The 13,847-nt window shown below is 26.2% G+C and overlaps 1 protein-coding gene across 1 annotated transcript; it reads right to left on the bottom strand.

Annotated features, from left to right (window-relative positions):
• Window positions 1-2,287: 2,287 nt before the first annotated feature.
• LOC111035474 (WASH complex subunit 5) lies at window positions 2,288-12,274 on the bottom strand. Its single transcript, XM_022317114.1, has 20 exons — window positions 11,718-12,274; window positions 11,302-11,404; window positions 11,041-11,232; window positions 10,740-10,951; window positions 10,290-10,515; window positions 10,076-10,216; window positions 8,896-9,043; window positions 8,679-8,815; window positions 7,704-7,821; window positions 7,499-7,618; window positions 7,190-7,425; window positions 6,716-6,967; window positions 6,465-6,647; window positions 6,104-6,411; window positions 5,235-5,397; window positions 5,018-5,120; window positions 4,519-4,702; window positions 3,361-3,590; window positions 3,122-3,278; window positions 2,288-2,835 (listed from the first exon to the last, which is right to left on the bottom strand). The coding sequence occupies exons 1-20, from the start codon at window positions 11,822-11,824 to the stop codon at window positions 2,673-2,675; spliced, it is 3,483 nt and encodes a 1,160-aa protein (XP_022172806.1). The 5' UTR covers window positions 11,825-12,274; the 3' UTR covers window positions 2,288-2,672.
• Between the last annotated feature and the right edge of the window lie 1,573 nt (window positions 12,275-13,847).

Below are 13,847 nucleotides of genomic sequence, written 5' to 3'. Positions count from 1 at the left end.
CCTTTCATTAAATGTTATATATAGATATATACTTAAATATACCTACATATATATGAGTAATAAATACATAATAAATAGTTATAAATCTTCATGGCTTTATGTTACGTCGTTGCAGCCTATTTATACCTACATTATAATAAACTTATAATTATAATCATTTTTCCGAGAGATTGCAGAATTGTCCAGCCAATGGTGTTATTTCCCATACTAACATCTTCGACCTTAATAATGTAATATCCACATAATAGGTACTAAACATAGGTGCTATACTGCTATAACCTGGAAATCATTATATTTTTATTATACGGCCGCGTCACCTATTGTATAGCCAAAACAAAAAACAATGGGAGCACCTACCAACTGAACCTATAATATAATATTTGGATATTATATGGCTTTGACTGCTAAAGCTTTATTAGTTTCCGATAGATTACTGAATGCTATATACATGGTAGTGACGCACTATCATTTATATATATATAAATAGTTAATAACACTTTATACAACAGAGCCATACAACATAGCATAACATATTAACATATGAATTTCATACTATTTTTATCATTGATTAAATATAGAACATGTTTATTTAATCGCTATACTTTTACGAAAAAAATGCATTTCTCTCGAACAGCGCTGCAGGCAGTATATTATGCTGCCGGCGGTACCGCCGTAAGATTTCAATTGTCACATTCCAGCTGCATTCTTCGGCGCACCTTACTGCACGTTACATACACGATACACCTATTTAAGCCCATTGATTGCATATATGTATATAATGTATATAAGCGGTGAAACAGACTGTATTACTTGGTTATTTTCGATACGTACTTAATTTGGTTTACTATAGTTAATAAGATTTATGATTCAATGTTGGTAATATCTTATACAATTGCAGACGTGTAGTATTTGACTATATATACCAATATATATATATATATTATGTTTATACCTAAATATATGCGAGATTAAATTTATAATCATTGGCCATCACTGCATCATTATAATATATAGGTATACCTATACTAATATATATCAATTTACCATATACACTGATGAATAGTTTAATAATATTAATAAAAATAATGTTATACGCCTACACATACTTTTTTTTTTTTGGATGAACAGAGAACCGGAAACGGAATTACTTTCGCATTACTTCGACCCCGGCCTCCATTGTTTGTTAAAGAACAATAATTACAATTATAATAATATACAGCAAGAAATGAGAATACCACTATACGGGATCACAGAACGCATTTTCCGAGGAAGAATGTTCGGTTTATATGTGATATGATGTGTACGGACGATGGTCGCGCTACAGCTTAAACGACACAACTATGACAAGCCGACACTCGAAAGCCGTGAAATGCGTGGAGGGCGCAGACGTTTACCGGAAAGATCGTGTCGCCTTCCCTCGACCGCTTGCCTCACTCTCTACTCACCCTCCTTCGCAGTCAGACTGTTCTCCACCATCGAGTAGAATATATATACGCCTATATCTAATATGAGAAACTTAAATAATTGGGTATTGGGTTCAATTTGTATTCAACTATAGATTCTATTATAAAAAAATAATTAGTAGGTAGGTATACAATAATATTATGTTTACTCATATACATCCATAGACATAAACTTATTAATTGTATTAATATATATATTATTACGTTATTTTTAAATCATTATAAATTTTAATAAATTAATGTCGTCTTTCACGATTAATCTTCAATTTATATAATCACAGCACAAGTGTACCCTGTTTTCCACGAGGACAAACGGTATATAAATAATATTTCTCAAGGAGTTGGTTCCTATAAATGAACAAAAATTAATATGATAAATAATTATGGTAAGTATACCTATATACCTATATACCTACCTATACCCGACCAAACCAGCGAAAAAAATAAAGCTTACGTACCTAACGATGTATTATGAAATATATGTATATCGAACATTTAGACATCAAAAATTATATTTTATATACCTGTTATTAATAAATTATTACATTATAAACATAATATTGAATTCATTTAAATAAGTTTTTCCAAACATGGCACAAAGAAATAGGTATATTCATCATTCATGTACACAGTTGTCAGTTATCTATAATAAGATTCAACATTTTAATATCAGTCTTTTATTAACGTCACCGACTAACCATTAATAAATTATAAATATAAACCGATAAATACTATATAGTACCTATAAAATACTGCATGTTTAAATAAGTGTGTAATATTTAAAATTAAATATAGTAAGGTTAACTGATAAAATTATTTCAAGGTTTAAAGTTGACTATAATATTTTATTATTTGTATCTATAAATTCGTAATATTTATTCACTTAAATCATAGTCGTAAAGCGATTTTCACAAACAAAAATGTATGGTTGCAGGGGATTTAAATATAAGTATATGGGATTCTTATCATCTTATCCAGAAGATATTTTCCAGGATAAAATTAAGGCTGAAAGTAGTTCAGCTATGTATACACAAATACAATTTCAAATAAAACAATACAGTTAACACGTATCAATAAAAATATGTATATATTTTATAATACAAAAAATAAATAAATTGGAATAAATAATTTATAACATTACAATGTATATGGTAACAATTATCTTTTTACTTTAATATTACAATGCTACATATCTACATATTACAATAATTACTTTATTGATAAATTCTTCAAATGTTCGAGTGTATCAGTTAAATAGTGTGGTACCATTTCTAAAAATATTTGTTGATTTAATTCTCCGACAAAAATAAACCTTTCCACATAAAATTGAGTAACATAATATTCATTTGGTATTTCAAGTTTTTCTATTGATCTGTCAAACAAAATATAATTGACAAATTTAGTATATTATTATATTTTAATCACACAGTGACATTTTCAAATGCAATTATTTTTACAAAAATTAATTCAATCTACGATAGGTATTGTTAATGTATAAAAAGATGACTAACTTAAATAGCAATAATATCATAAAATAAACTTTGAAATGTAGACTAACTTAAAAACTATTTAGCTACATAGAACTAAAGACAAATACTCATAATTGTAATAAAGCAAAAAAAGTTATAGAAATAAAGTGGGACAAACAAAATACATACTTGGTACAGTGGCTAATGATTGATTTGGTGTATTGAGCTAAATACTTTAAATATTGTGTAGTTATGTCTGGATGAAATTGTTTTAGGAATGTCTGCACACCTATATACAATGGAGCACCATCAACAGGATCTCCAATTTTTTTCCACATCAATAGAGCTTTAATAAAATTAAATAAATAAATAAATAATAATTAAAGCTATTTTTTTCAGTCTTCATTAACATTTTAAAATCATCCAACCTAAATTTTCTGTATATTGTAGTTTTGAGAATTGTGAAATAGTCAATAAAAATGCAATCAACGATATGTATTGAGTAGTATTTGTAGTTATATAAATTTTTAAATAAGGATTTCCAATTCCTGCCCAATCCAACATTTTACTGAGTTCTGGTAATAGTGGGCTGTCGTCAGCTGGGTAAGGTTTGTTTTCCGGGTCTCTAAAATGTGCTTTTACTTCATTTAATACAGCTCTAAAACAAAAAAAAAACATTCTGTAATCAATATTTGTTCTACTATTAAATGTATTTTAGATAAATTTGGGCCAGTTCTTTAAATTATATACCTATGTTAATCTTAAGTCAGATAACCATAAACTAAATGTCTATAACTATCAATTACCTTAGTAATGTATGGTACATCAATTACATTTTCACATATTATTTTAAAAAGTTTATTTAGTCTATTCATTTTTGTGTATTATTATTGATAAACATAAAATACAAGAAAAAAATATCTTGATATCTTCTAAAAAAGAAAATGTAATTACATTTCTTATTAATTGTATTTTGTTGTTCCTTAAGTGTATGTTGCATGGGGGAAACGATGCATAATTAAAAATCTTAATATCTGCCATTATTATACACACCCGTGTGTGTTGTCTGAATTGTATGTATAACATAGAAAATATGAGTTCAACATAACCAGATTTTTAATGTTAGCTTTAAATATTAGTAAATTGACCTATTATCAAACTCAAATGTAAGAATATTATTTTGGACATCTCAAGGGATTTTATAGATGTAACAATTTCAAAGTGCTCAAACATATTACATAGTTAAAAAATGTAACATCAATAATAACATATTAAATGCTAAAATAAATATTCTTCTTTCCTTAAATTTGATGATAGGCTATTTTAATAAATATGAAACCTATTAAGTTAAAATAGGTTTTACTGAACGTAAACTTGCTGTGTTGTACATCTGAACGATGAATATTATCCTTAAGATTTATTACTTTTATTACTTCTAGTTATAAAATAACAAAATGACACATAAATGAGAAAAAATGTAAATTATTAAGATGCTAATTTTTGTAATTAAGTAACAGCTTAACTTTTTGCATAATTTACATTGTAATAAGTTAAAATAAGGTCATAAAAACAAACAATAACATTACTTGTTCATTGCTTCTAAGCAATCAAATAAATTTCTAGCATTTAATTTACATGAAACCTCAAGCTCAAAAAATATTTGCTTGCGTATGATCTGAAGCTGTCCAATTCTCATGATAGCATCCAAAATAGTAGGTAGTATTTTTTGAAATTTTGAGCAGTGTTTTTGATATGTTTTAACTGGATTACCTACAACATAATGTTATAAAAATTAATAATACAAACATTTCTACCAATTTATAGCTTAATTTTAATAAATTTACTCCAGTAAGTCCGTATTCAATTTAGTTTGATTAAATATATTGTGTTATGTTTTCTTCTGCAATATTACATCACTTTTAAATACATTGATGTTTAAAGTCATTATAATAATAACAATAAATCAAACATATTATTATAATTTTTAAAAGTAAATTTAAAAAAATTGTTATATGTATAAAGACAAAAACTGTTTTTAAGTAAATTGTATTTTTTTCTAATTATTTTATTATTCTTATTTCTTACTTATAATACTGTCATTTGAATTCAATTCTTTTGTTATTGTACCAAGAATTTGTAACCACTCTCTATCTTTAATTATGTTTGTTTGTAAATAATCCAACAGCTTCTAAAATTGTTTAAAATAATAATTTATTAACTCTAAAACCTTTAATTTGATAATTAAAATCAATAACAAGAAACAAATAAATAATCAGAACTAAGCATTGTATTTATTACCTACCTTAAGTTCAGAAACTATCATAAATCCAATGAGCTTATCTAAGCCAGTAAGGCCACAAACATTTATTGAGTTAATTATATTTGAATAAAATCTTATATTAATAATCTCTTCGTTTGTCTTATAATCATACCATGCTGTAGTTTGTTCTTTATAAACAGCAACTCTATGTACAATACGTTATAATTAATTTGATTAATATTCAGCAGAACTCAGATTTTTAGGCACTAAAAAATGCCATAATTTAATTAAATCTAATGCACTTTGAAATACGCATTAATCAGTCTTAAAATATAAAGCAAAAATGTTTTTTATTTATATTAATTATAAGATACTTAATTTCTACTAGATTATATGTTGCAAAAATAAAATTGATGAATAAATAGGTAATGGTCTTAAACTTAATTTACCATCAAAGCAATATTATTCAAAATTATCCAAAACTTTCATTATTATAATGTTATAATGTCTACTTGAGATCGGTTAGTCCACATTTTAAGATTTCTGAATTAAACTCCAAATAATTAACTTTCTAAAATTTCAAAATATTCAAACTAAAATTCAAACTGCTTTAAAGTTATCTGGGGGGGGGGGGGGTTGAATTGGGAAAAGTATTACTAGGTCGATAAGTATGATGGACAAAAGATCGGTATATCTTGGCTAAGATAACTGTCCTCCACCGATCCCCTTAAACTCCAAATATCAAAAAAATTTTAAATTGTGCAAAAAATTATTTTATACTTGAAATTATTGATCAAAAGAATCAAATGATTAGCTTACTATGCTTATTTTTTAATAATTAGTAAATTATATAGAATCAGAATCCCTATAATTAATATGACCAGATAATTTTACTAAGACAAATCATTTACTTTGGATCAGTAATGCGAATCATTTCTCTAGCAAGGCAGCCAATAAATGTCATAGACTGACCATCACACGGCTCAAATGACGGAACAGGTATAACCTTACTCTGGTAAACACTTTGCCAATCTAATATTTTTGCGCGCATAAAGCTATTACATTCCATTTCAACATTATAGCCAATAATTCTACTTAATTCTTCTTGCCATATTTTTAAGCCATATATACCAATGTAATCTTGTATATACTCAAATGAACGACGGTAACCAGCCATAGTGTTACTAAGAGCATTAAGTTTAGGTAATAATTCACTAGTCTGAAACAATGATTTCATTAGTTATAGTTATTTAAATATTTTGAAAATTGTACCTTAGCTTTAGGGTTGAATATAAGACCATTGTGGAGTGCGACTGCAATGTGATGAACTAACTCTTTTCGAATTCCATCTTCGAGAAGTTGTTTGGGATCAATTTCCACAACACCAACTAGAGTACTTTTCATACATAATACACCTTCCGTTAGCACAGAAACAGCATTAGTCAGCTTGGCTACCTACAAATATTTTTAATAACATATTTATATAAATATAACATTTTAACTATTTTATTTTATTGTTTTACCTCAAGTCTTTCATCAAGTTGTGCATAGTCATTAAGTTTATCCTTTTCTAATCTAGTGGGTATTTCTTTAATAATATCTGTTTGTAGAGTAGCTATTTTAGTCATATATTTGAACATTGTCTCTGGAATTATATGCAGTACTTTACGTATGTATTCTATTAACTCATGTGAATAATATTTGCTAACTGACATTAAGTTTTCACTGCCAGACTGATTAATACGTATAAGAGGTACTTCCATACACGACACCAGCTAAAAATATAAATAGCATTAACCATGGAATTTAAGATATCATTAAAAGTAAATAAAAAATATAAAAGAATACTGATTAACTATCTACTTAAATAAATCATACATAACCTTACCATAAAGTTAGACACATGCTTAAAATGGTCTCGGGTGCAATGTACATTTATGCATTTTTTTTGTTTTTTGATACCAAACTATTGAATTAATCCTTATAATAATTAATACCTTTAAAAATGTTGCTCGAAGTTTGATCACAAACGAAGGTTCTTCTTTTATTGTATTTTGCATCAGACCAGTGAATCTATCAATATGATACCAAGCATAACTAAAATCTCCGATGATTTGAAGATCTATTAGAACATTATCCTTGACACTTATCGTTTTCATCATTTCACGAAGGTAAGTATGTGTATCTTTAATAGTTTGACTCACTTGATAATTATTTGCAAGTTGATGAAATTCTATTAACAATATAAAATTATTAATTTATAAATACATAAGAAATTAAGTATAAGCTATGAAAATAACTAATACCTTGAACCTCATCCAAGGCTTTGATAATTTGGGTGATTTTTCTACTAGTAACAAGTTCATCTTCCATAGAAATTTTTTCAATCTGTTTCCCAATATTAATAAACCAAATCTGTAAATTTTCTTTTAAAAAAGTTATTATAAATAGTACAAATACTTTGAGATAACTAACACACACTTCAATAAATATAATGTAATATGTTATTACCATTTTTTTTTACTCGAGACATAGTTGTTAAGCCGGAAAAGATTTCTGATAATTCATTCATACGTTCAACACAGTCATCTTTCCGTTTAAGCCATCTGGCCTCTTTTTCATCCAACAACTAAATGAAAACCAAAAATAAATATCAAGTTAATAACAACTATTATAATAGCTAGATTTTTTTTCTTAAACTAAAATAACCTACAATCACATTTAAATATTTAATTTAATATTAATTGCAACCGACGTGATATAAATGAATCTGATTGAACAACCGAACATCAAAAATGTATAAGTTTTATAGTATATACTCTGTCTAATATAAGAGTAATCGCAGTCTGGGACCAATTTGAATTTAATTTGGCCAAACCACATAAATCAGTTTTTGTTTTTGACAAAATAGATTAATCTTTTTTATTTTGTGTTAATCCTAACAAAGTCTAAGTCATAGAATAGAAAGCTGTTGGAACAATAAAGAAACACTTCCTAGAGTGTAACACTTAATATGCATTGGCCACGATTGTAGCAACTTTGCAAAGCGGCCAACCACTCAAAGTTACTCTTACACAATACAAAGTATATAAAGACATATTTTTTAAGCCATAATAAATTAAACGAACACTTGAGTCAGTGATAGATATTTTTGAAGAATGTGAGAAAATACATTTTAGTGGGTTATTGGTTGTTTAATTGTAAATAAAATTCAAGTGGTATTTTCCAGTGAATTTACAGTTGCTAATTGGTAAATTATGTAAGTTTTCATAGTGATTAGGATTTATTATAGCTTAACACTTATGAATTTATGATATATTATTTTAATGAAATAGCTTGGAATGCTTGTTAAATAATATTTAATAACTTTGATAGGCTTCAAATTTGAATGCCATAAACCAAAATAAGTAAAATTACTTTTTAATAAATAATAAAATACATATATCATTTGATAGACTAATATTTAACATCAATAGTATAGCTTACACTTTTAAATGTGTCTTTTATTTTTAATTCAAAGTCTGCAGTAGTTATTAGTAAATCAAAAATTAGACTGTCATTATATAAGCTCTGATTATAAATTTGATCACAGATTTGTTTACTTTTTTTGGTGTTCTCTGAAACTGAATTATTAAAAATATTTGTTAAGACGAGTTCAAAATTATAAAATAAATAATGCCAGATTATAATAGTTTAAACTTACGAAGATGATTTGTTGATGTATGTAATAAATACCATCTTAGCAGAACATTACAACTCCGACAAAGATTCATAACAGAGTTAATGTTATCCAATATTTTTTTTTCAATATTAGGGTTTCCAAGAATTTTTTTTATCTCAATTATTATTTTCTAAAAAATAAACAAATTTCATCATTAATATTTATAGTGTAAACAACATTTATAAATGATAAATATGGAATCCATTAAGATTATTATATATTTACAGTTTTTTATAACATAATTGTAAATTATTGTACTCTGCAAATCAGTAAATTAATTATATACACACAAATTATATGTAACACAATTTTATTTGATAAAAATAAACTTTTATTGCCATTTTTATTTGCCGTATTGTATACAATTATTAATTTTATTGTACAGCTTACAATCTTTTTTAATGCATTAATGCATCTTGACAATTTTAAATTAGAAATATATATAATTCATATCTTCTTAACTTTCGATTTGCCCTTCACTCTCAACTATATGAAGTCAACTACCCTTGCCCTAAACTTCCATGAGATTCTGTTCCTCGCCTCTTCTTTATCGGTTATTTCTATCGATCGGAGATTCTATCTATTCATCTCTTCTTCAGTCTTCTTCTCCCTCCCTTTCCATCAACATTAAGAGGACGTGATACCCGCATGTGTTGTCTCCGTCTTACAAGTGCGTAACATAGCAAATTGTACACTCAGCAGAACACGTGTAGTTCCGTTAATTTAAAAATTAAAGTGAACTGACCTCTTATAAAATCTAAAGGTAAGATTATTATCTAGGCAACCTCAAAGGCTTTTTAATATATTTTTATTTTAACGCGAGTAATAAGTATTTTAAGATGTATAGAGACAACACATGCAGGTATCACGTCCTCTTAATTTACATAGTAATTTTCTTTGCTTCTATGTCATTTCATACACCTTCCATACACAGCCTAACCATCTCAACCTATTTTGGTCTACAATTGGTTCCACTTCTACACTACCCCTAATAAAGAATTCACTTCTTATTCTCTCCTATCTAGTCATTCCGCACACCCACCTTAGCATTCTCATATCTGCTCAAATATGTTTAAGTATTTAACTCATATGATGTAAATATAATACCTACAGGCTACAATAAATTAAAATGTTTTAATATTTATAATATCAACACCATTACCTGAAGATTCACAGAACGAGAACTTGCCAAACGACTAATTTCAGCCGTTTGAATTGTATTATTTACAGCTGTCTTAGCTGCTTTAAAAGCTTCCCACGAATCAATTATATTTATTGTCACACCCATGTAAACATTAACAACCTTTAACAAAATTAATGTTATTTTTATTTTAATTTTAAATTTATATTACAAGTCAAATTAAATAATTAAATACCCAATTATCTGGAAAAAATTTATCAACTATTTCTCTCATAATAGCAAATTCTTCGTGTAATGTTTTAGGTTTGAAAAATAAACAAACAAATAACATTGCAGCTTGACTAGCAAGTGCAATACTTCTATGATCTGGGTTTGGATATGACGATAATTGATTGTATATATCATCTGACCTTAGTCTTCCAATGGACAAATTTATTAAATTTTTATTAACCGGTACTCGTCTGAAAATAAATTAGTAAATGAAAAATTACATTTATTTTAATACTAAAAATATTTCTCTATTTAGTCTAAAATTAATGTTTTCAACCACAACATATTATTGATATTTTAATTTAATGAATGGATTAGTTAAATTAGGCAAATTTTATACATTATTTGTTATTTACAATTTACATACGAAATTTTTATATTATATATCATAGTTTCATAGTATAATATCAGTTACTTGAAATAATTTTCAGGGTACGATGATACAGATTTAACTGAGTTTTGTTTTGTAGAACGTAATAATTTACAAATATCATCAATTGGGTTTTCACTATTATAGTCTTGTGCATTGTAACGATGGTAAGCTACCAACAATCTCTCTCGAATCATTCCTTCAATATAAATGTCAATAAATAATAAAATGACACCATACAAATACAACGATTCACACTGAAATCAATAAATCATATGGATAAAATATTTATTAAAGACATAGGCACTAGTTACAATGTACAAAAGTTTTTACAAAATATAATTACCAATAATTGTTTTCCTTCAATTGTAAGGAACATAGTTTCAATAGTATGTTGAATATATGACCCTTCCTCAACTTCATCGAGATATTCATTTAAATCACGTATGTATTTATATACATTTTCAAATAAAAAATAGAATTGGTTAATGATTTCCAAATTATTTTCTTTCAATTCTTCATTTAAATCCTTTAAGACCTAAAATGTAAAAATAAATGTATAGGTATTTTTCAAATTTCTATAGATGGTATAAATAATATTCTTTACTGGATTTGTTTCAATTTTTTTTTCAACTTCAATTGAATTATTAAAATATGAAAAATCTAATATTATTTGACCATATTTTTGTAAATCTTGTTTGCTGTTTAATCTAAAACAAACCACAAATAAAAATTAAATATTTTTTACTGTATTTGAACCATTTTTTTTTTTAACGATAACGAATTGTATTATTGTATTGTTATTATTATTAAAAGCCTATCCATTATTATGTATTATCATCAGAATAGTGTTCCAGAATTAAACCACTAATCATAGTATAAAAATACTAAAAATAGCAATCCTCTATAAAAATAAGAAAATGGCTTCAAGAACATGGACCACATTTTTGGTTCCCATAAAATGCAAATACATATTTTATAATATTATATGAGTAATTGAAATATTAGTTTAATAAGATTTACCTATAAGCTGGAGGAATGTAATCTTTAAGCCGTAATATTTCAGCAATAATAGCGTTTCCTCTAGATACTATTCGCAGCAAAGCCAAGCCGCAAGGATTATTTTCCATTGTATTATTTTTCAATGTAATTCAAATCCGGCATCCATAAATTGAATCGATGAGGGTAATATGTTTGATAATAAATTACTATAGTATATTTATGACAAAATAATAAATGAATTATGATTTTGAAATTTAATGAAAAATAAGAACATAGACACAATTCATTAAAATAAATTACTATAGAAATGTACAAGGTACAACTGCATATTACTAAAAAAAAGTCTGCTTAGTGCCAAGGTATCACAGATTACACTATAAAGTTAACTAAAGCGTAGACTTTCTATAAGTTTATGACTAAAAGTTACAACACAAATTACATTAATGTACTTCTAAATGGTAAAATTGGTTATATTATATAAATTTATAATGTCATTTGGCATTCCTCAATTACCATTTTATCTCTGATTTTAACATTATAATTTACTATACATATACATCAAAAAAAATATTTAAAAAAAAAACAACATTGAACATTATAGTTTTATACAAATTACAAATCGTGATATAGATATATGTTATCAACTCCATGATAAAGAATACTGATAAGTGATATTATTGTGATAACATAACCTGAAAATAAAATATAACCACATAATAAATATATATTATTATTATGTATAAATTATATAAATATTATTTTGTGATATAAGTAATATAACCACAATTTAAAGATACTTAGATCGTATTATACAAGTGTATGTATATGATATTATGATCCATAGACATAAGACAAATAGGAATGTTGAAGTCGTACATCCATAATATGTCAACAGGGGCACAGGGCAATGTTTACAAAATGATTATATACCTATTACGAATTTATGTATATTATCAACCATGTAATTTGGCCCTGTTGGCATGATAATATGATATGCCTACCGACCATGATTTAAGATATACTATAAGACATAGCACATAACTACATAAGTATCTTAAATCAAATACTATAAAGTATAAATGATTAGTTGTTTAATACTATAAATGATCATTTATAGTATTTGCTTCGGACTCTTTAAAAATATACTCGTATCCAGTCTTTGGTTTCTGTAATACTATACTAGTGGATTAATCGAATGTAATCAAATGATTCATTCAAATGCATTTAAGTATTTAACATTGCTTTGAACTAGGTAGTTAATTATAATGTTTATATAATAAATAATTGAATAATAAATTAAAGCGTGAAATACGAAGTAAACAACAGTCAGTAATAATTAATATTATTTATAATTATTTATGTCTTATAATATGATAATAACAAATTGTATACTTTTATTATTTAAAATGTTTTATTCAATCATGAATCTAATAGGTAGAGATCTGATTTATATTCTCTGACTCTATAAAATTCTTAAAATATGATGTTTTATGTATTTAAATATGCAAAATATTCTTTTAATATTAAAAAAAAATTCAGCTTAAATTAATTTGTTATTTATTTGGTTTTAAATATATTTAATTTAACTAATTTTACTTTAACAATTAATAACTATATACTGTTCCATGTGTTCCGGTATTATTTTAGTACGCCGGTTTGTAAGAATTTTTTGTTTATGTTGAAGGACCGTTCGACGTTAATCGATGTCACTACACAATATTGCGAGACGAATAGTCGGGACAACTAACGGAATAACCGATGTGCTGTAAGGAATACATGAAGATTAATTTTTATTAAAATCCAGAAATAAATCATTCAGTAAACTTTGTATTTATAAAAGTGCTGATATACGTGAGATATGTTCATTATATGCCGATATTACAAAAATATTCTCAAATATTCTCAAACCCCTAAAATATGCTTTTTTATGCAAAATAAATTTTTTCCTGTGAATTCTGTGTTCCATGAATCGTAAAGATTTCTCACTCCCATTTAACTGCATAGACTATTATAGAAACAAATATGAAAAATCATAAAAATCCGACCTCTAGTGTAAGGCATAGAGACATAGAGTATTAGGCCCGGCGCTCGTCAAAGTAACATGACGCGTGATCTGACGTATGATATGACCAACTAGTAACAAGTGATTTG

This window comes from Myzus persicae, unplaced genomic scaffold (genome assembly GCF_001856785.1).
Source record: "Myzus persicae strain clone G006 unplaced genomic scaffold, MPER_G0061.0, whole genome shotgun sequence".
Classification (NCBI taxonomy): domain Eukaryota; kingdom Metazoa; phylum Arthropoda; class Insecta; order Hemiptera; family Aphididae; genus Myzus; species Myzus persicae.
Note: the sequence above shows the minus strand (reverse complement) of the source record. Positions and strands in the feature narration are given on the sequence as shown.